General features: G+C 45.5%; 2 protein-coding genes across 42 annotated transcripts in view; both read right to left on the bottom strand.

Annotated features, from left to right (window-relative positions):
- Positions 1 to 22263, bottom strand: part of SORBS1 (sorbin and SH3 domain containing 1) — a 1860906-nt gene that overhangs the window by 269207 nt on the left and 1569436 nt on the right. For 26 of the 41 annotated variants that reach the window (XM_078643144.1, XM_078643174.1, XM_078643143.1 and 23 more), the window contains 4 exons: positions 19498 to 19673; positions 17601 to 17615; positions 14185 to 14270; positions 290 to 457 (listed from right to left, as the gene is read on the bottom strand). In XM_078643144.1, the coding sequence (XP_078499270.1) occupies positions 290 to 457; positions 14185 to 14270; positions 17601 to 17615; positions 19498 to 19673 (445 nt within the window). The remainder of the gene's footprint in view (positions 1 to 289; positions 458 to 14184; positions 14271 to 17600; positions 17616 to 19497; positions 19674 to 22263) is intronic. The other 15 variants (XM_078643165.1, XM_078643167.1, XM_078643175.1 and 12 more) reach the window with 3 other exon arrangements.
- LOC144754869 (sorbin and SH3 domain-containing protein 1-like) lies at positions 14282 to 17579 on the bottom strand. The gene has a single exon (XM_078643182.1). It carries the CDS (start codon positions 17272 to 17274, stop codon positions 15118 to 15120), a length of 2157 nt encoding a protein of 718 aa, XP_078499308.1. The 5' UTR covers positions 17275 to 17579; the 3' UTR covers positions 14282 to 15117.

The following is a 22263-nucleotide window of genomic DNA, read 5'->3' as shown; positions in this document are numbered from 1 at the left end:
AGCAAACCAGCATTATGATGCGATGAATGTAAGATGTATTTTTTTCACTCAGTGGTTATCTGATTATATGAATGCATGCATCGCGGATGAGCGGCAGCCATTTACAGCCGACATGCTTTCGCGTTAAGCTTGGCATTCCAATTCATGGAGCGGCCATATTAGGGCAAGGCAAGTCTAAACGAAGCTGGAATGATGCATTCTCTGGAAGGTGAAATCAGGCTACGGTGCCAGCGGTGAGAGGCAGCCATGGCTATGGGACAAGCAATACACGGAGGGAATTGGAACAGACCTCCGACACAGATTTCCGTTTTGCTGTATCGTCTACATTAAGGAGGTCGCCAAATCGCTCATTTGTGATAAACTGGTGATGAGTTGGAATAACCCCTGTGTGCCTCCTGGCTGCAATGTCAGCCTCTTCTTGCTCGCGCTTAAGTCTTCTCTGGTCCTCTAACAGTTTCTGCCACAAAAGCATAAAACGTTCTGTAAATTATTACTCACTTCTATGGAATAATGATAGCTAACATTTTTGACAAATAACACACGTTTACAGAAAAACTGGGCACTAAAAACATTTACAATTTCAAACATTCTAATAATACATACTAAACAATAACATTTGTGCCCCACTTTCTGGCTTTTAATCTGAGTAACACGAATGTCTAAATAAACGCAAAGGTTGTCACATCCGTTTTGCGAACATTGTTAATGCTAATGCACTTGTTAAAACTTGCAATTACCACCAGGCACCCTGTGAGTACCTGCCTGTGCTAACACAGCAGTGAGCACAATTCCCCAGAGCTCCTAATAAATGTTAGGATTACAATGTGTGAAATGGAATCTGCGCACAATTAATCCTTAACTCACAGGTCAAAGTGGCCTGGGGTAGCATTAGGGTGACCTTCCCCCAAAGTTTTTGCCTTACTCCTCCATCTTTTCTGAACTCGTTTTTATTGGCCTCAGAACTGTGCACTTTACCACTGTTAACCAGTGATAAAATGCATGAGCTCTCTCCTTTAAACAGGGTGCATTTGGCTTAGACCCAATTGGCACATTTGATTTACTTGTAAGTCCCTATTAAAGTGGTCCTACTTTTAACCAGGGACAGGAGATTAAATGCTACTAGTATGCCTGCAGCATTGATTGTGGCACCCATTTAAGTAGCCCTTTAAACATGTCCCAGATGTTCCATTGCAGCCGGTGTATGCCGTTTTAAACTGCCTTTATGACTTGGCAAAATAAACCTTTTGCCTGGCCTAAACCTTCTTTTTAATGCATATGTCACCCCTGGGTATGCCCTACACAGCAAAGGGGCAGGGTGCCGTGTATTTAATACACTGGACATGTACATTTACCTTTTACATGTCCTGGTAGTGAAAAACTCTTACATTCGTTTTTCGCTGCTGCAAGGCCTACCTCTCCAATACAATAACATGGGGTTAACTTATTGCATTTAATAAGTGATAACTTTCAATTGGGAACAGGTAGGAATGTCAAGTTTGGTGTCGGATTTGAAGTCATAATTCAGAAAATGGCAATTTTTTAAAGCTGATGTGTCTTTGTCACAACCATTTGGTGTCTGCTGTCTGTATCCTACAAGACTAGATGTAGCTGGCAGTTCGTTCTTGTGTACTGCTCACAGACATTTAGACAAAGAGAAATAGTAGCTGGCGGGATCTATCATCTCTGACATGATGAGGGGAGGAACAATCATCTACCACATTTGCACATCACAAAGGCTCTGCTCAGCACACTCACAAGGGGTTTTGACACTAGCCATTTCTGACCCCAGACAAGCAGGGGCCAAGGCTTGGAGGAAGAAAATTCCAAGCACCTCGGGTGGAAACCTCCAAAACCTTATGCTACTTCAAAGTGGGCACCAGGTATAAATAATGGACCCTCAGACCCAACTCTGCAGGACACCTCTGAACTTGTGGAAGACTCAGAAGGACTGCTGTGCTGATCTAAAAGGATTACTACTCTGTTGCCCTTCTACCCTGCTGTCTGAGTAAAAGGACTGCCCCTGCCTCTTGATCTCAGGACAAACAGAGTGACACCAAGGGCCAGTTAGAGGGCCTCCTGATTAGAGCCTCAGGTAGAAAAGGCGCCAATCATCTTGCACCCAGGACCTGGACTCTACTTGCTGTGAGTTTTGTCCCCACCCCAGGTTGTGTTACCCCAGTCCTGGATCTTTGAAAGTGGGCCTGAAGGTGCTCTGCCAACCCAGTGTGGTCCTAGTGGGCAGAGCCAAAACAGTGCAATGTATCTTCTCATAGCTCCGCTTCGTAACTGGTGCAGAGCAAAGCATTTTCCATCGCCAGACCTTAGATCCCAACCCACAGTCTCCTTGGGACTGCTGCTGCACAACGCATCCTCTACGCAGGCCTTCGCATCACAAGTCCCTCGTTGACAGCATCCTTGATAACGATACAAGACTCAGCAATGCAGCCCTGCAGTTTCTATGGTACCACCAGTGTGTGGTGCAGCTTCGATGCAGGACTTCACATAGCAAGGCCCTTAACAATAATGCAGGACCTTGCACCGGTGGCTCACAGCTCATCGGAACCACCGGTGAACAACACATCTTTGACGTGGGATCTTGCAACACTCCGCAACCAGGATTTAAGGTACTTTATTTGGCAGGTGTGAGAAGTTGGCCTGATATGCAGTGCTCACTATTCTAGTGATCACTATGTATCATTCCAAACGACCCTTATTGATGATTGGTTGTAAGTCAACCTGATAGACCAGCTATCCTAGTAGCATGGACAAGAGCAGTCTTTAGGCTAAACTCTCGAGGGCGTGTTAAGCCAGCTGTTTTACCACCACATTTACCCTTTGAACACCAAGTGAAAGGGCACCACACAAGTTGTTATGAAAATAAAAGGATATTTATTTATAACAAGTCTACCCTGATCTCTTTATGAGTCAGGGAGCTAAGCACATAACAAAACTCTTAAGAAAACACTTTAAGTTGCACAATTTACACAAATGCCCAAGGGGCACGAAAAACCATATACTACAAAAGTGGAATGCGAAATACTAGCAGGTAAGTAACAAGATCCAGAGGCTTTAGGATCGCTAGGACTACACTACTGAACCTTCAGGTTAGGAGCAGGAGGCCTAGGGAGATCGGGTGCAGAGTGTGCACTCTCACGCGGGATGCGGGACAAAGTCTATGGATGCTAGATTTCGTAAAGTTACAGTTATCGGACGAATCCGACTAGATAGACTGAAAACGAAAAAGGATCTGGACACTTAGATAGTGAACCTACGTTGGAGCACCGAAATGCTCAGGTTACCTAGCCCAGGGGCTGCGGCTGCATAGGGTTCAAAAGACGTCGGGAATCCTCGTTGAAGTCTATGGAGCCTGAAAGAAGAAGTTGCTGGCAGGCGACCAGTGATGAAGTTCGATGGGATCCAAGCCTGGATCGGAGTTGAAGATGACCTGAAAGCAGAGGGGACTCAGTTCTTGATCACTAGCCAGTGATCAGATGGGCACCAGGATGGCACCGGATGAAGTCACCTCGACCAGGTGAGTGGGCGAGGCTGGGCTCTGCAGTCTCTCGGACCAGGAGGCGTTGTCGGCGACCAGGATGGAGGTGCGAGCTGTCCCACGAAGGTGTCTGCTGTCGGCGCTGCTGAAACCAGGATTGGAGCAACAAGTCTTGGCAAAGTCAAGCCCACGCGGTGGACTCAAGATGGCGTCTGGAGTGGACCAGGAGGGTCCGGGGTGCTCCTCTGTTGGAGGGGAGCTAGGGCCAGTCTGGAGCAACCAGACCAGCAATGGAAGTGTCGTGGTTCGTCATCAGGAGGGCTACAAGCCAGCAGGCAAGTGGCCGGACAACGCGGTGAGCAGCAAAGAGCAGAAGGGCCCCACGCAGATCTCGTGGATGCTGGGAGGCTGGACTTCGGTGCTGGAGCTGCTCAGGGTGAGGGCTTCTCAAACCCCAAAGCACTCACTCGAGGATCCCTCGGTGGTCGTGCTGGATAAGCGTCGTGCAGGTCTTGATGATAGCCGGTCCCTCAGGTCTCGTCACACCCACGAATCTCAGCTGTGCTGTAGAGGCAGGTAGAGGTCAGAGATGGCAGGGAATCCGGGTCTCGTCGAGCTGGGCAGTCTTGATCCGGAGGATGGACTTACAGCAAACCGCATGTGCTTAGATGGTGCCCGCTGGTGCAGGGTGGCTACTCCTTAGCCACAAGGGAGAGTCTTCAGAAAAGTCAAGAGTTCCTTTCGTGGAAAGTAGTTCAAGATTCAGAATGATCTAATTTGGGAAGGGGGCCTGCTCCTACCTTTATCCTAAGAAAAGGGGCTGGCACGCGACTAGGTCCTGCCCATGGGTGGGACCAGGAGGGGGGTGGTTACACCCCTCTCCTTTGTCCGGTCTCTCCCCAGCTCAGGGGCTGGTGTGCCCCTGGAACTGGTTTGAGCCGGCCTATGCACAGTGAGCACCGGGGTGCCACTTTGCAGTCACCTTCCTTTCAGCCCTGCCTACCTGGGATACACAAAATCCTGTCTGGGATGGTGCTGGCACCGCCCCTGACAGGAAACCCTTTGTCCAGGCCTCCCTCGCTGGAAGGACTCCCAGCAGCAGGAGGACAGACTTGTGTCTCGGTGGCAGCATCCATTTTGTGGAGCTGAGGCTGTGTTCAACTTTAACCGGGGTTACAGCTACCAACATGTCTTCTCCCTCTAGAGGGGTGGAATGCTACCCCCGTCGCCAGATCTGGCGAGGGGGTAGTATTCCAAAGCGTATGACACCTTACACGGCATGTTTAGATAATGTCAGACCAAAGTTACCATAACCGCGAGGATTATAAGGCACTTAAGAGTATATAGTCTGACGCTATCATGGAAACGGCTAAGGGATTGATCCCGAAGGCCGCAGACAGGCTCAGCTCATGCCAGAGCACTATCTCACGCGATTCCAAGCACTCTGCCTCCAGGATTGTTAAGGCCTGCCATAGGAGTGACTGATAGGAGATCTGTGTGCCCATTTTAGGTTTAGATATAGGTATACTATATCTAAAACAAAGGGTGATTACACCACCTTGCCCCAGCTGTCAAGCAGCCAGTTGTGTCTGTTTTGGATGGCCATCCAGGGGTGGCATAATACATGCTGCAGCCCCTGGTAGGCCCTGTGTGCACCTATGCCCTGGGTACCTAAGGTAAACTGTACAGGGGCTGATAAGGTGACTCAGTATACAATTAGATATGTACCTAGGGTACATGGAATCCATTTTAACAGAGAGAGCAGTGGGCCTGGGGTCCTGAATAGCAGGGCCCCAGGTCAACTAAGTCAGAAAACCAGTAAAACACCAGGCAAAAAGTTGGGGGCAACCATAGTCAGGGATCTACCTTCCTACATAACCCCCCCCCAAACGAAAGGAGATAAGGCTATCCTTGACCAGGTAAGCCTATATTGCCTAAGTGGCCATATAAGGAAGTACCAGCACTGGCATGGTTACCCCCTATCTCATGGTCCACTAAGCAATCCCTCACCCTAAGGGTATCTGAGGGTCTCCACCATAGGGAATCTCTACCTGTGGTGTGTTTTGGCAAAGTAAAAGGCTGGTGCTGAGATGGAGTACTGAAGTGAGGCTCCACTAATTTTGGGCTCAGCTTCCTCCAATCATTATCCACCATAGAGGCCTTTCTTTCCAAGACTGAGTTGTGTTGAGCTCTCAGGGTCAACCTCTGGCTACCTAAAGCTGGAAGTTGGGTCCCTCTGTTTGGCTTACTGGAGGGACAGGCCAGGTTTGGGGCCCTTAGGTCCCAGGTTTGGCTGTGCCCAACAGTGTCCATCTGGGGGAGGCCCCTAGCTAATTTTAAGGGGGATCCCTCAGGAGTTTGTTTTATTTTCACTTGGCTAGGACTACTAGCTTCAGTGCCCTTAATCTGCTGATTGGGGAATTATTTTGGACAGGGGGCCCTTTGGGGTCCACCACTGGCCTCCCTGACCTCTACAGCCCTGGGCTGACTGAGGCAGGGTAGAGAGGGGCAGGTTACCTGCTCCAGACTGGGTCCCACCTTGGAAGGGTCCACTGACATCAGAGGCTCTGCCAGGCTAGGCCTGACTTTACCTCTGGGGCAGTTTCTTCACAAGGGGTCAGATCAGTTCCCTGAGGAGGCTGATCCTTTCCTAAAGTCTGGTGGGAGGGAGATTTCTCTTCCTCCTCGATGCTCTCTGTCTGAATGGAGTGATCCATAGTTTCAGGCTTCACAACACTATTATCTGTCTGAGTTTGAGCTGTGGCCATCACAACTCTACCAACCTTTTCAGGAAGGGACTCAGTTTGGGTATGGGCTGTTACCATCACAGCCTTGCCAACCTGTCCTGGGAAGGAATTTGTCTGAGATTGGGCTGTGACTGGCACAGCCCTCCTGACCTGTTCAGGGAGGACATCTTGGACTGGGGCTGTGGCTATCACTGCCCCACTAACCTTACCATGGAGGTTTACCATTTTGAAATGGGTTTCTTGCTCTACCTCAGCCCAGGCTGAGATCTCTAAATCATTCCCCAGTAGGCAATCTACAGGCACGTTTGATGACACTGCCACTCTCTTGGGACCAGTGACACCTCCCCAGCTGAGATTGACCACTGCTATGGGATGATCTCTCTGCACTCCATCAATGTTGGTTACCTGGTATGTGGCTCCAGGAAAAAGTTGCCTTGAGGGGACTAGGCTCTCAGTCACCATGGTGATGCTAGCCCCTGTATCTCTATAGGCTTCAACTTTTATACCATTGATGAGGGGCTCCTGTCTGTACTTGCTCAAAGTGTTGGGACAAGCAGTGAAGTTGGCAAACCCCATGCCATTTTCACAGACAAGAGTATCTAAGTCAGGGGACCTGGTTAGGCCAGAGTCCCCAGGAACTCCCAAAGTAAATGCACCCAAATTCTTGGGGGCACTCCCACCACCTGGGGGATTACTACTAGTAGTAACAGGTGGCTTGGAAGGGTTACTTGGGGGTATGTTCTCCTTATTGTTGTTGGCCCTTGGGCAACTGAGGTCAGTTTTGTAATGGCCTACCTGTTTGCAGGTATGACAATAAGGTTTCTTTTGGGTATTGGAAGGATTCTGGGACCCACCCCCTTCAGAGGATTTTTGGGGCCCTGATGTGGTTTGATCTGAAGATTTATTCCCACCCTTCTCTTGAGGCTTGGTTGATTCCTTCTTTTGGTCACCACCTTGGTTCTTAGGCCTAACCCTGGTTCTGACCCATTTGTCTGCCCTCTTACCCAATTCCTGTGGAGAGGTCAGATCAGAGTCTACCAGGTGCTGGTGTAATAACTGGTTCTGACAATTATTTAAGACTTGCTCTCTCATAATTAGATTATACAATCCTTTGAAATCAGTAACCTTACTTCCCAGTAGCCAGCCTTCAAAAGCCTTAGTGGCACAATCAACAAAGTCAGTCCAATCCTGAGACTGAGTTTTCTGGGTGTCCCTGAACAGCAACCTGTACTGCTCAGTTGTTAAGCCAAACCCATCAATCAGTGTATTCTTCAGGACTTGGTAATTGTTAGCATCCTCAGCTCTAGTAGTGAGGAGCTTATCTCTACCTTTACCTTCAAAGGAGAGCCACAATATAGCTGCCCACTGACTCTGGGGGATGCACTGGACAGTGCAGGCCCTCTCCAAAGCAGCAATCCATTTGTGGATGTCATCCCCTTGTTTAAAGGGGGCACTATCTTACTCAGGTGCTTAGTGTCTAAACTCCTTTCTTTATCTCTAGGGATATTGCTGCCACCAGTGGGGACTACCCCACACAACTGTTGCTCTCTAGCAAAGGCAAGCTTCTCCTTGGCAAGGGCAAGTTCTTCCCTCTGGATCCTCAGATTAGCCTGTTTCATCCTTGCTTCATGTTCTCTTCTCTGAGGGGAAGTCATTCTCCTCTGGGGAGAAGTCATTCTCCTTTGGGAAGAGGCATGAGAGTGCACAGATCTATTGGAGTCCCTAGAATGAGATCTATCTCTTCTAACTCCAAAGTTAGGCCTGCTTAGGGTCAGTACTGGGGGTCTCCCAGATCCTTCCCTATGTAGGTCTAAGTTGGCCCTGGTAAGTCTGCTGACTAGCTCAGGCCTGTTGTCTGCCTCATCCCCAGAAGGATCCTCTTCATCCTCCTCCTCAGCTACATTGTCAGTGTCAAGGAGGTCTGGATCACCAAGGGTACCCTCTAAGGCTGGCATGGTCCCATCTGTATGAGAAGCTTTCCTAGCATCATATGTCTCTAAGAGACCTAACAGAAAGGGAGTGGTAGGGTTAGAACCCTGTTTCAATTTCCTGGAGGTACACAATTGTCTCATCTCCTGGAAACTGAGAGCTGCATATCTAGAAAGGACCTGTGGAGGGTCACTAACCACTAGGGGAGTCTCAGAAGACTCTCCATGGGTAGACATGCTTCTAGTGTGGTGTAAGTGATGCACCTACCTACACTATGGGTTTACCTACTGATCCCTTGCTAGAGTTGTAGTTTAGGGTGTGCTAAGCCCTATTACACTACAACAGCTGGTTCAGTAGAACTCAGAGTATTCTAAGTTAAGTTATATGTACCTATGTACTTATGTGATCTTTCAAATGATATTCTTAGGATACGTGTGTGGTAAAACAACAGCAAGCTCAAATCCCAACCGCTGCTCACCAATGTGAGAAGTTGGCCTGATATGCAGTGCTCACTATTCTAGTGATCACTATGTATCATTCCAAACGACCCTTATTGATGATTGGTTGTAAGTCAACCTGATAGACCAGCTATCCTAGTAGCATGGACAAGAGCAGTCTTTAGGCTAAACTCTCGAGGGCGTGTTAAGCCAGCTGTTTTACCACCACATTTACCCTTTGAACACCAAGTGAAAGGACACCACACAAGTTGTTATGAAAATAAAAGGATATTTATTTATAACAAGTCTACCCTGATCTCTTTATGAGTCAGGGAGCTAAGCACATAACAAAACTCTTAAGAAAACACTTTAAGTAGCACAATTTACACAAATGCCCGAGGGGCACGAAAAACCATATACTACAAAAGTGGAATGCGAAATACTAGCAGGTAAGTAACAAGATCCAGAGGCTTTAAGATCGCTAGGACTACACTACTGAACCTTCAGGTTAGGAGCAGGAGGCCTAGGGAGATCGGGTGCAGAGTGTGCACTCTCACGCGGGATGCGGGACAAAGTCTATGGATGCTAGATTTCGTAAAGTTACAGTTATCGGACGAATCCGACTAGATAGACTGAAAACGAAAAAGGATCTGGACACTTAGATAGTTAACCTACGTTGGAGCACCGAAATGCTCAGGTTACCTAGCCCAGGGGCTGCGGCTGCATAGGGTTCAAAAGACGTCGGGAATCCTCGTTGAAGTCTATGGAGCCTGAAAGAAGAAGTTGCTGGCAGGCGACCAATGATGAAGTTCGATGGGATCCAAGCCTGGATCGGAGTTGAAGATGACCTGAAAGCAGAGGGGACTCAGTTCTTGATCACTAGCCAGTGATCAGATGGGCACCAGGATGGCACCGGATGAAGTCACCTCGACCAGGTGAGTGGGCGACGCTGGGCTCTGCAGTCTCTCGGACCAGGAGGCGTTGTCGGCGACCAGGATGGAGGTGCGAGCTGTCCCACGAAGGTGTCTGCTGTCGGCGCTGCTGAAACCAGGATTGGAGCAACAAGCCTTGGCAAAGGCAAGCCCACGCGTTGGACTCAAGATGGCGTCTGGAGTGGACCAGGAGGGTCCGGGGTGCTCCTCTGTTGGAGGGGAGCTAGGGCCAGTCTGGAGCAACCAGACCAGCGATGGAAGTGTCGTGGTTCGTCGTCAGGAGGGCTACAAGCCAGCAGGCAAGTGGCCGGACAACGCGGTGAGCAGCAAAGAGCAGAAGGGCCCCACGCAGATCTCGTGGATGCTGGGGGGCTGGACTTCGGTGCTGGAGCTGCTCAGGGTTAGGGCTTCTCAAACCCCAAAGCACTCACTCGAGGATCCCTCGGTGGTCGTGCTGGATAAGCGTCGTGCAGGTCTTGATGATAGCCGGTCCCTCAGGTCTCGTCACACCCACGAATCTCAGCTGAGCTGTAGAGGCAGGTAGAGGTCAGAGATGGCGGGGAATCCGGGTCTCGTCGAGCTGGGCAGTCTTGATCCGGAGGATGGACTTACAGCAAACCGCATGCGCTTAGATGGTGCCCGCTGGTGCAGGGTGGCTACTCCTTAGCCACAAGGGAGAGTCTTCAGAAAAGTCAAGAGTTCCTTTCGTGGAAAGTAGTTCAAGATTCAGAATGATCTAATTTGGGAAGGGGGCCTGCTCCTACCTTTATCCTAAGAAAAGGGGCTGGCACGCGACTAGGTCCTGCCCATGGGTGGGACCAGGAGGGGGGTGGTTACACCCCTCTCCTTTGTCCGGTCTCTCCCCAGCTCAGGGGCTGGTGTGCCCCTGGAACTGGTTTGAGCCGGCCTATGCACAGTGAGCACCGGGGTGCCACTTTGCAGTCACCTTCCTTTCAGCCTGCCTACCTGGGATACACAAAATCCTGTCTGGGATGGTGCTGGCACCGCCCCTGACAGGAAACCCTTTGTCCAGGCCTCCCTCGCTGGAAGGACTCCCAGCAGCAGGAGGGCAGACTTGTGTCTCGGTGGCAGCATCCATTTTGTGGAGCTGAGGCTGTGTTCAACTTTAACCGGGGTTACAGCTACCAACATGTCTTCTCCCTCTAGAGGGGTGGAATGCTACCCCCGTCGCCAGAACTGTCGAGGGGGTAGTATTCCAAAGCGTATGACACCTTACACGACATGTTTAGATAATGTCAGACCAAAGTTACCATAACCGCGAGGATTATAAGGCACTTAAGAGTATATGGTCTGACGCTATCATGGAAACGGCTAAGGGATTGATCCCGAAGGCCGCAGACAGGCTCAGCTCATGCCAGAGCACTATCTCACGCGATTCCAAGCACTCTGCCTCCAGGATTGTTAAGGCCTGCCATAGGAGTGACTGATAGGAGATCTGTATGCCCATTTTAGGTTTAGATATAGGTATACTATATCTAAAGCAAAGGGTGATTACACCACCTTGCCCCAGCTGTCAAGCAGCCAGTTGTGTCTGTTTTGGATGGCCATCCAGGGGTGGCATAATACATGCTGCAGCCCCTGGTAGGCCCTGTGTGCACCTATGCCCTGGGTACCTAAGGTACACTGTACAGGGGCTGATAATGTGACTCAGTATCCAATTAGATATGTACCTAGGGTACATGGAATCCATTTTAACAGAGAGAGCAGTGGGCCTGGGGTCCTGAATAGCAGGGCCCCAGGTCAACCAAGTCAGAAAACCAGTAAAACACCAGGCAAAAAGTTGGGGGCAACCACAGTCAGGGATCTACCTTCCTACTGCAGGCTTAACTTGGTCCCTGGTTCAGACCCGCATTCCATCGCAGTTGGCCTGAACTTGTGACTTTGTTCCGGCGCTGCACAACCGGATAACCAGTTGGTGTTTTGTGCTTCTAAGCACTATTCGCAGTGAAATCTTTAAAATTGAATATCTCTGATTCTACTGATTGGAGTTTTGTCATTTTGGTGTCATCAAATGTATTAAAGCGTACTCAATTTTACAAAACTGGCATGGGATTTTTCTTGTGTTTTTACTTTAATAATGCATAAAGTGCTGCATAAATACTTTACACATTGCTTCTAAGTTAAGCCTAACAACGTTGTGTTTCCAAGCTACCAGAAGGTTAAGCACAGGTTAAATTGGAGTTTTCTTGTGACTTCACCCTAACATAAATTGTGGCTGATACGTGAGCAAGGTTTCACACGCCTCAACTAATAACCAAATTTCCAACAAGGTAATATACACAATGTGAAAGTACCCAAACATTTTTTAGTCTGCCATTTGTACCACACTCCCTCTCTTGGTGACACAAACTTTGCTGTAGACCCTTTTATGTGTTGTGATAATGGATCATTGTTGGTATTAGAATTGACACTGTGATTAATCCTCTTGTGGAATCTCATGACAATGCTCACAAGTCTGTACTTGGAAGATTTGTCGCAGCCATCTCTGGACCCCTCTGATGTCTTGCAGAGAGTCCTCATAGCCTGCGTAAGTCAACTCACATCAGGGAAACGGTGTCATGGTGAGAATGAATTTCTGAAAAATCCCTGTCAAGTCTCTGAACAAAGAAGGCTATAATTTGTGCATTTCTTTGCAGCAATAAAAAAGAAAAGACAAAGAACGACACATAAAATGTGACCACTTATAAATAAGTTGGTGCACATGCAGTATGTTGTGATTTGTGTTGTTGTTCATATTCCATTTTTCATCACCTGATTACATTTTATGAAGTTGTACCTAGCAGAATTATTTTCTTCTAATGGACTTGTCACATCTTTAGAAATGTGAAAAGAGTAGGACAGACTAATCCGTACTTAAAAATCCCATTGAAATTATTAAAACTGCAAATCTCCTATGAGAAGAAAACCATAAATAGGAGGTCACTGGCCAACAGAATCGAGTCCTGTGGTGTTTTCATGTTTTCGTTTCCAACAGATATCTTGGGACCTGATACATTTTACACCACAGCTGCATTCTGAGGGGCTCCACAGGACCAGACTTTATTTATCCCCATATGTGTTCCCTGTGCACGTGCCCCCCTCCTAGGCATTGTTTACGTAATTGTTGTTTAAAATCACTTCCTAACCCATATTTGTTTAATTCTCTCACTTAGCTTCTTAACATTGTCCAAAAACTACAATCAAAGAATAAAACCTGACATTTCTGTTCATTATCACATTGGGGTCATAACAAATAGTGTGACTTTGGAAGATTCCCCCCCCCCCCCTTGAATCTAGAAGTTGAAAATGTGAGTGCCATCATCACAGTGTTTATGGATTACTGAGGGGCCATTTAGTGGTCTTTCCAAAAGTACAACCAACAGGCACAAAACGCTGTGGTCAAATTCACTGAGGCCTCAGAAAACTGGATCATGTCATAAAGATACAGACATCGATCCACTCTTTACATGAACTTACATTCGAGAAAACCTGAGAAACTTCCAAGGGCCTGGCTGATTTTTACCTGAGAATCTTGATGAACAAAAACTCACACTACCTTAAGGGAGATCTACCTTTATTCAGGCACCCCCTAGTGTCTTTATCATTCCCTACACAAGCTTTCAGCTATGAAGTAGAAGCTTCGCAGTGTTGGCTCCTCTCCTGTGGAATTATTTTTTACTCTTCTCAAATTAGGAAGAAACCTAAATGGTTCCTCTTTCTGCCTTCCAACTTTTATAGTTTGACTGGCGCTTTAAGAGAGTATGACATGTACAAAGTGCTTCATAAATGTTCTTGACTCGCTCAATAGTACTTCCATCCATGTGAATTGCTCTCTCTTGACCCACATATTCCACTACCACCCTCTGGACTCTGTGGCCCTAATCTTCCGAGTAGAAATGTCAGAAGCTGAAGTGTTGTGCGGTCTGGCACCCATGGGTACTAAAGGGTATGTGTACACTCCTTCCTTCTATAATCATTTCTTAAAGAGTTCAGGGGCTCGTGCTGGAGGGCAGTGCATATGCAAGTAGAAGTACCATTATCACATATATAATAAGTTATTTATCAGCTCCTGATGAACTGACATGGAACCACGTGCATAGCTTTGACCTATGCAGGGGTATCCAAAGTATGTCCTGGTGGGTTGGATCCATGCCGAACTGTCATGATATCCACTTACATAAAGTTACATATAACTTTTCTACATGCACTTCATTTACATAGGCACTGGTTATCCTGAAAATGTTGAATGCATCCATGCCTCCTGGACATAAATTGAACAGCCCTGAACGTTGTACTTCAGAATGCCTCACTCATCCACATGTACTAAAGCGTGTCTCTTATGAATTCTGGGATGCACCACTTGAGCCTGTCATGTCCATGCTCTGCAGCTGAAGACACGCTCGTGTAATTTTACAATGAAGTTACCCGATTTCACTTTGCAGCAACTCTACTGTCTGGAATAATTTTTATTATAAACTCCAGAGACGTCACAGTTCTTCAAAACAGTCGCTAACAATTTCTGAGAAGTTCAAGGAGTATACTATATCGAACACAGTTCATAAAATCGTATATTATTATTATGTGCCTTTCTCTTTAAGGATTAGTTACAAAAAGTGAATCTTAAATCAAGGTAGCAGAATGGTTACCTCTTTGTCATCGTGCCGCCTGCGCAGAATGTCTTCCGGTGCATCCATGTAGTCGAATGGAGCAAAATGTCTTGGCGATTCTGAATCTACTCCAAAACAACACAAAGTGATTAAGCTACAAACTGTGCGTCTGGCATGACCAGTGAGTATGTTTGGAGCAGGCAAAAGCTACTGTCACTCTCTGGTTGCTTGGCTTGAATGCACTATACCTAAGACAGGCACACACATAAAGGTATAGGTAAAAAAACTGTGTCTGAGATAATGCTGACAAGAATGGAAACCAAAGGGAATGTAGTAATAAAAAGGAGAGAAGACATAAGGACTCACTGCAACAAGTAATGTCCTGCATGCGAGCTGCAGAATTGCAACAGGTAGCACTAATATTGGAATGGTGCCCCAGTTACACACATTGTTTGCAAACAAAAATTACAGTCTTATAAGAGGGGGGTGGTTGTATGTAAGAACTTAATCCAGAAATCAGGGGATTTTACATTACCAAGATAACTCAAAATTGGGCCCAAAAGTCACTGTAATGTGTAATTCTGCCCCGGTGAGGGAAAGGAGCAAGATCTGGAAGAGTGGAATTTTTCTGAGCCAATTTTTGCATCTTTTTTTCTGATATAATGGCGTTTTTTATAAAAATTGATGCTGGTGAAAAGCTGTGGTAACCTGTGTTTACAAAAGAATCAGCAATTCTGCAGTGCACATGCAGCAGGCTGCCTCAGATCACACAAGCGCATTGTTTTTATTCTTACAGCACATGTAAATCAATAAGGATGTGGTGAGCCAAATGTCTTGTTGTGAGCCAGTACACTAAGACCTGTCAAATAACTGGGTTTAATGATTTCAGGACAAGTAGCATAGCATCACTTCTTAAATATAGACCTATACTCAAGTCCTAGTGCTAACCAAAGTGTGGCTGTTTCCAACAGACTAAAATGGGCACTGTGATGTCAGGAGCCAAGGAAACAAAGAATGCAAACTCAGAAGACAGGTAAGGTGATGTGCCACACAGATGAAGGAACAGGTGAAGCACACAAAAATAAATCCACCTCGTGGGCACGCTCCACGCTCACTCTGTTCATTGTTACTGGTATCCTGGTGATGACGTAAGGAATAAGGAACAGCATTCCCATTGTTAAGCGAGTCCAGGCAATCGACTGGTACAACAGAGCCTCCTCCAACCTGCTCAGGAACGGATAAAATGCCCAGTTTTTCCACAATGTCAAAAGAAGACAAGCGCTTGGGAACAAGGGGCTTTCTCTGAGGGCTGTGCGTAGGCAGAGGATGGTCATCAGTTAGGTTTCCTTTCTCCGCGTGTTTTATCCCATCGTGGAACTGGTTTCCTGCTGCTTCAGGGTGGGGCACCTTTTTCAAACTGCTGTGCACTGATTTTTTTAACTTGAATGGTAGAGGACTCATGAGGTAGACGTTTCTGGGAAGCATGTTTCTGTCCCCGTGGCCATCTGATCTAGTAACAGGTGTCTTGGACGTTTGCTGCTCATGCCTTCGAATTGTTGTGAACCGCGTGTAGGAAGCTGGACAGGTGCCCTTACAAGAACTCACTTTATATTTTTGAGACTGACTGATACTGCTTCCACAGCTGTCATTCGATGTATTAGAAAGCCTGTCAACCTCATCAGTGCCGTTCGAGAATAGGTCCATGGGTGCCATGTCACCGATACCTGCAGTGAGGTCCTCCATATTGCTGCTGCATGGAGAGGCAGCATTGACAGAGGTAGAAGGGGAGACTGGGCGGGCAGCGTTGAAAGGAGAAGTTGTGTCAACAGTTGTGGAAATGGAGTCTGTGTGCACATAAGCAGTGGAGGAAGCTGTGTACATAAGAGCCGGAGCGGATGTGGCATGCAACATTGAGTTCAGGAAGTTGCTAGAATTAGTGGTTGGAGGAGAGATGGCATGCACCATTGTGGACAGAGAGGTTACATGCATAATGGATGGAGGAGATATGGTGGGCACAGAGTTGGCATGCACAATGTCGGTTGGGAAAGAGGGATACATTAGAGCTGGCGGAGAGATGGCACGCACCATGGCTGAAGTAGAGCTATCATGCACCATGGTAGCCACGGAGAAAGCCCGCGTGTTTTCCGTGTTGGTCACAGGATAACTATCATGCACAACAGTGGTTGGAGAGTTCCTGTGCATAATGCTTGGAGTTGAGCTAGCGTGCACCATGGTGGCCACAGAGGTAGGATGTGTATTGGCTGGAGAAACAATAGCTTGCACAAAGGATGTAGGAGAGTTACTCTTCACAGTGCTGGAAGTAGCAGCGGGATGCTCAAGGGCCAGAGAGGAGGTGGCGAGAGACTCCTTTACTGCTTGATTTTTTTTAATTTGTGGTTCCAAAAGGGATTCTGCAGAACATGCTGAGCTCAGGCAACCTCTACTTGGCGACGGTGTGGGAGATGTGCTGTGATGACTGGAAATGTCTAAAGATGGCATCGACCTGGACCTCTGTATAAGCTGCTCGAAGGCAGTTACTCGTGATGAGACGGTGTGCTTCGGGATATGCCCTGAGCCTTCCACGCCAGTACTGTGGTCGCACATGTCCTGCTGCTCATTTTCAAACTGCGAAGCAATGTCTCTCACACTGCACGAAGATATGCTACTGGGCAGGCTGGATCGGTTGATGAAGTGCATATTTTTATACAGTGCTGTAAATTCGGTTTCACTTGTTCTAAAGCTTGAAGGAAAGGAACATTTCCTAGTATTTAAGCTGTATTCCTGAAGGCTCATGGCACTGCCAGACTTAGAGACAGCGTCTCTTTTAGACTTCATGAACATGTTTTCAGTGCTTTCCCCTACCTCTGCAGCATGTGCTTTTTGGATTTGGAATAAACCAATGGAATTGCGCAGATTTTCACAACTTTGAGCTTTGAGGTGAGAACCCATTGTGCCTCTGGTGTCCTGCACAGGGGCACTCGAAGCTGCTAGCTTAGGCTTGAATTTGGAAGGGAGAATCTCAGAAATACAGGCTTTCGCAGTTGAAAATGGCTTCTTGTGTTTGCCAGCGTTACCCAAAGCATTGCTACCATTAAATGTTCTGCTATTATATGAGGAAGGTGAAATCATGTGAGCGTTCCCACCTTTACGATCCACTGGCAAGCGTGCAAAACAGAATAGATACAATCCATTAGATTAGAAGCCTGCTGGCTGGTGAGAGAGTACGATGCAAGCGACCTCTACACAAGCACAAACAGAGATATATATCCACAGAATAAGCAAGCCCCGCTTCCAACCAGCCGCAATACATACTGCCAACAAACCATTCCACAGCTCGTAGGAATAGATCCTAAAAAGTAATCAGTATTACATGACTTCAAAATTCTGTTAGAAGATTATTTTTGCAGTGCACATTTTTGATTTTGTTGCCCCACATTTTAAAATTAAAAATGTACCTGGAGATTGGCGAACTATTTGTAGACACAAAGACAATGCAAAGAAAAAAGTCATTGTGAATAGGTAACATATTCCATACAGACGGCGTGCAAATGGAAAACAACTGAATCCACATTATGATGATATTGAGGAAGTAACACCCCTTTTTTAGTGCACTGCACTCCATTGACACAATGCGTGGTAAGATTATAAGCTTGCAGTGGAAACTTTATTAATGGCCGCAGTGAATACCATTCCATTGAGGGATAATACCATCTATCATATAGCCAAAACTTAGTAATGCAAAACCATGGAATGAACTGTGTTGTAAAAACACATTACTATTAAAACAATAATAATATTAACAAAAATAATACATTATGTTATTATGATTAATAATAACGATGGAGATAATAATAATAATCATTCTTATTATTAATGTGAAGGTTTTTACTATTATCACAATTAAACATTAAATAGCACACCATTTAACACGTAGAGGGTTCTATAAAGTAGTGCTATATCTCGGTACCGGCCTCACAGAGGGTCACAGCGTGTGTGTATATAATAAAGTGCCAGTCGCAACTGTGTAGTTATGGTTCAGGAGCACTTTCCATTGAAAATTAATTTTTTTTGATTTGCCAATTACTCATGAACCCCTTGACCGGATCTCCATAAAATGTGGTAATCGCTAAGTACAGTCAGCTAAATTTAGGCAAGTCAAATTATGGGGCTACTGAGTAGGGGTGCAAAGTTATTTTTTTTTTAGGGGTGGGGGGGGGGGGGGAATAGTTGTATCCCATTTTACCTCCCATAAGAAATTTAGCACAACTCTACAGCCAAGAGATGTATACCAAACTTTGCATGAACGTAGAAATATATTGAGAAATCTCGATTTATGCTAGTTTGGGGTATATCTGTTGGGGTATATCTGTTCAGTAGTTTTAGAGATATAAGCATTTAAAAAAGGTTTCCGTGGGCCTGAAGGGTTAACACTTTTCCATATCTGCGTTTTCAAATCACAATTCAATGAGTCATGACTCCTGTCAGGGCCTGGCCGCAGACCAGACACTTGCTCAACCCAGCACACTATCCTGCCCAAGCTGCACATGGCTGAAGGTCGGGTGCAACAGATGTTAACCACCTTCGTTGGATTCGCTACTGGGCATGGCCGCAGACTAATGCAAAGTAGGTTTGGCAATTAAGTGCAGTATACATAAAATATAAATTCACTAAAACAGTCACAGTTAGAGATGTGGAAAACCAGGGCATCACCTTCGTGCCCTAAAAAGGTCTACATTTCTTTGCGGAGAAATCTTTTAGGTTCATACCTTGGCTTGTTCATATGCTAAACACACACTTATCCCAGTCATTTTTTAATAGAACATTAAGGTGCACATTTTGGATAGGAAAGCCTTCGGGAACGCTCGCCAACATTAACATTTTTGTGGGTATTCCCAACATTCCACTGACTATCTAGAAGCCCTACTCTGAGGACTTCATTCCACCAAACCGAAATTTATTTTAGGACAGCAAAAAAACCAGCAACTATGCCTAGTTTCCTGAATTTAAATTCCTTCTTTGATTGTTAATGTCCATTGGTGCCTCCATCCTCTGCAATGTACTATTTGGTGAAACGAATGCAGACTTTTGCAGATCTGCCCAAATACAAAGTCTTACTTACAGACGTTACATGAAGCACTATTCCTACCACCATGTGATATGCCTTCTGCATTGCCAGCCATCACTGGTGTTTAGCTGTTTCTATATCTTCTCTCATACTGTATGGATGCCAATTACTAACAACATTTACAAAGGATTCTGAACCAACCATTGTAACCCCTTTCTGGAACAGGAACTACTGAAGGCAGATTTCATTTAGGTCGGTGGAGGGAGTGGAGTTTTTGGGAGACTTACCTTTTGTGGATGACGAGCTGGAGGGCCGCTTGCTCATACCACTGAGTCCCTGGAGTGGGATGTCCCCACCTTCCAACACATTTTTGTAAATCTGTCTTTCATTGTCGAGGTCAGCAGGGTCCTCATGGGCTGAGTCGATGTCTCCTTTTGTTGTATGATAGTTGGGTGAATACGAGCTACACAATGACAAAGGCACACTTCAGTTTACTTTAGCAAACTGCTTCAGTTCGATTATACGTTGCTACGGGAAATCTAATGGAAATATTTGGTTAATCATTTGAATGGAAAGAAACTGGTCAAACAGTAAAACTTCCTCAAAACACTAATGAATAAGGAAAGTAAGAAAAACAAACAGTACTCTCAGGTTTAGAGGCCAAGGCTCACCATGGAGTTTTAACCCTTAACACCTTTGTAATGTTATTTTGTACTTAATTTGGTAATTGATTTGCAGAGACATGGTACTGTTGAAACGTTTCTACCTCTTGAGCTCCACTACTTGAGAAGAAATTAAACCTTAATGTTATGTTAACATCAGTGCCTACATTGTGGAGATGGTGGTCAGATGCACACATTTTGGGGACTGGGACTTCTTTTTAGATCAGGCTTGACCAAGCAACTATCTACAACTGAGTTCTCCAACAAGTAGCTCGTGAGCTATTAGTAGCGCTCTAGATACTTGTGAGTAGCCCTCCTGCGTGAAGCCCAGCCTAATACATTAGAAGCTTTTGCTTGGTTAAATTAACAGATGTATTCCAAAATTGAAAAGTGTGTATTCAAGGAGAAAATGTGTGTATTTTTGGAAGCCATTGCAAGCCAAGTACTGCAACTGTGGCTGGTATTATTACCTTTTTAAAGGTATTCCAAATTGACAAAGCATTTTTAACGTTACTGCTGGAAATCCTGAACTAAGGTGATCATGGTTGGTAATTCTGCTTAAAGAAGCCACTAATGCAATCTTGTCTGACGTTTATTATATTAATAATATTGGTAGCTCCGAATGATTTTTATTGAACATAAGTAGCTCTAATTACCGATAAGGTTGGAGACACCTAAAAGATGTGTTGTTACCAAATCTTTAAAGTATACATAGAATAGACTTTGCCCCTCCACCCCTCCAGATGACTATTTCTCTATCGCGTTTTGGTTATTTTGTGTGGCATTCCCCTTTCCAGGAAGTGCTTTCAATTAATGCATGAGGGACTGTTCTAAATATTGAAAGTACAGTCAATGAATATGCTGTTTGTCACACTTAATTTATTATCTCCTATAAGCATTCTATACAGAAAGCAATTCCATTAAGCTACTTTAACCACAGCACTGGTAACGCGAATAGTATAGGCTTTAATGTCCAACAGCATTTGTGCATGCAACACATATAAACAGCTGTTGCGAATGAGCTGGCACATTAAAGATAAAACTGTTGGCTTTGCCAGTACTTGTTCATCTTCAGACTTTGACCCAGGACAAGAAAGAGAAGGAAAGAAAAAAGAGAAAGACAGAAGAGGAGACATACAGGACAGGAGTGATAAAAGAATAAATTAATGATAAAAAAGAACCAGCAAGAGCGAGATACAGTGAGAGGAAATGTGCGGTGAAAGAAAGAGGCATCAAATTAGGTGGAATCAAAATTAGGCAGCTTTTATATTCTCTAACATTTGCATTTGGCAGCACAGAGGATAGACTCTTAAGCAAAACGGTTGGCCCCTTCACAGTATTGTTTTTACAAAGTAAATACAGGTAAAAAATGATTTAGGATTGCATATGAATTCCAGTGTTCTCACTGCTAAATATAACAATTAAACAATAATCTTTGATGTGGCATTATTTCAGAGGTATGGTGTGTAGGGCACAATTCAACTGCAATGTGATCTTTGCCCAGGCAACATATGAGCTCTCCTTGTGCTTTGGGGGGGGGGGAGTGGAGGGAGTCCATGCCAACAAATAAGCAATAATAAGCAAACCCTGCTGGCAGCAGGAACAACGTCAACACTACTATGGAACCCATTCACTACTCAATTCAATAAACCTTTATTTGATCTAAAATGATCATAAAAGCAAAAGTTAAAAATATACATTCATTCATAAAATACCATTTTATGTGCACTGCAATAAATAAAACCATTAAAACACAGTCTTTCATCAAACATAATACAGAGCCAACAGCAGCAAAGAGAGTACCTATAGCTTCCCCCTCCATTGATTTTCTACTGCAAATGGACATCTTAAGTTTGCTGCATACAGTGAAACAAATTCTGGGCAATTTAACATTTGAAGATAGATTAACACTGCCCTACATTTCTGAATAGCTGGTCTATTTAAAAGAGGTTTAAGGCATAGCTGAAAAGGTTGTTGATAAAAAAAACACTAAAAAACATCAAATGTAGTAGGAATTGTTCCGCTTTGGCGTCACAAGGACAGGGGGGTAGTTCCTTGCTTCATACACCTTCAGTTTCATAAAAGCATGAGGGTGGCAAGTTCAGCTACCTTCTAAAAATTCTGTTTTCCTCAACTTGGATTGGAGCAGTGTTATGAAATCCAAACCCCGGCTCCGACGTAGATGGCAGTAGGAACAATATTGCATTTTGTACAGTTTCAGGCAAGGGCAGATTGTACACCTATTCTCCCTTTTGGCTAAATTAGAAAGTGAACCCGCTGTCCGCCCAAGTTTACAACATGCAGAGTTATCTTCTACATGGCAGGAATTGCAAACATCAAACAAGAGTCCCAGATAACAAAAGCTTTTGAGTGTGCTTAGCTGCTTTATGC

The sequence above is a fragment of the Lissotriton helveticus genome, chromosome 5_1, assembly GCF_964261635.1.
Source record: "Lissotriton helveticus chromosome 5_1, aLisHel1.1, whole genome shotgun sequence".
NCBI classification, from domain to species: Eukaryota; Metazoa; Chordata; class Amphibia; order Caudata; family Salamandridae; genus Lissotriton; species Lissotriton helveticus.
The sequence above is the reverse complement of the archived record's forward strand: the minus strand, read 5'-3'. Positions and strand labels throughout refer to the sequence as shown.

What these genes read in the sequence shown, in the direction of transcription:
- LOC144754869 (XM_078643182.1), bottom strand. Translation starts at nt 17,274, where the DNA reads ATGATTTCACCTTCCTCATATAATAGCAGAACATTTAATGGTAGCAAT.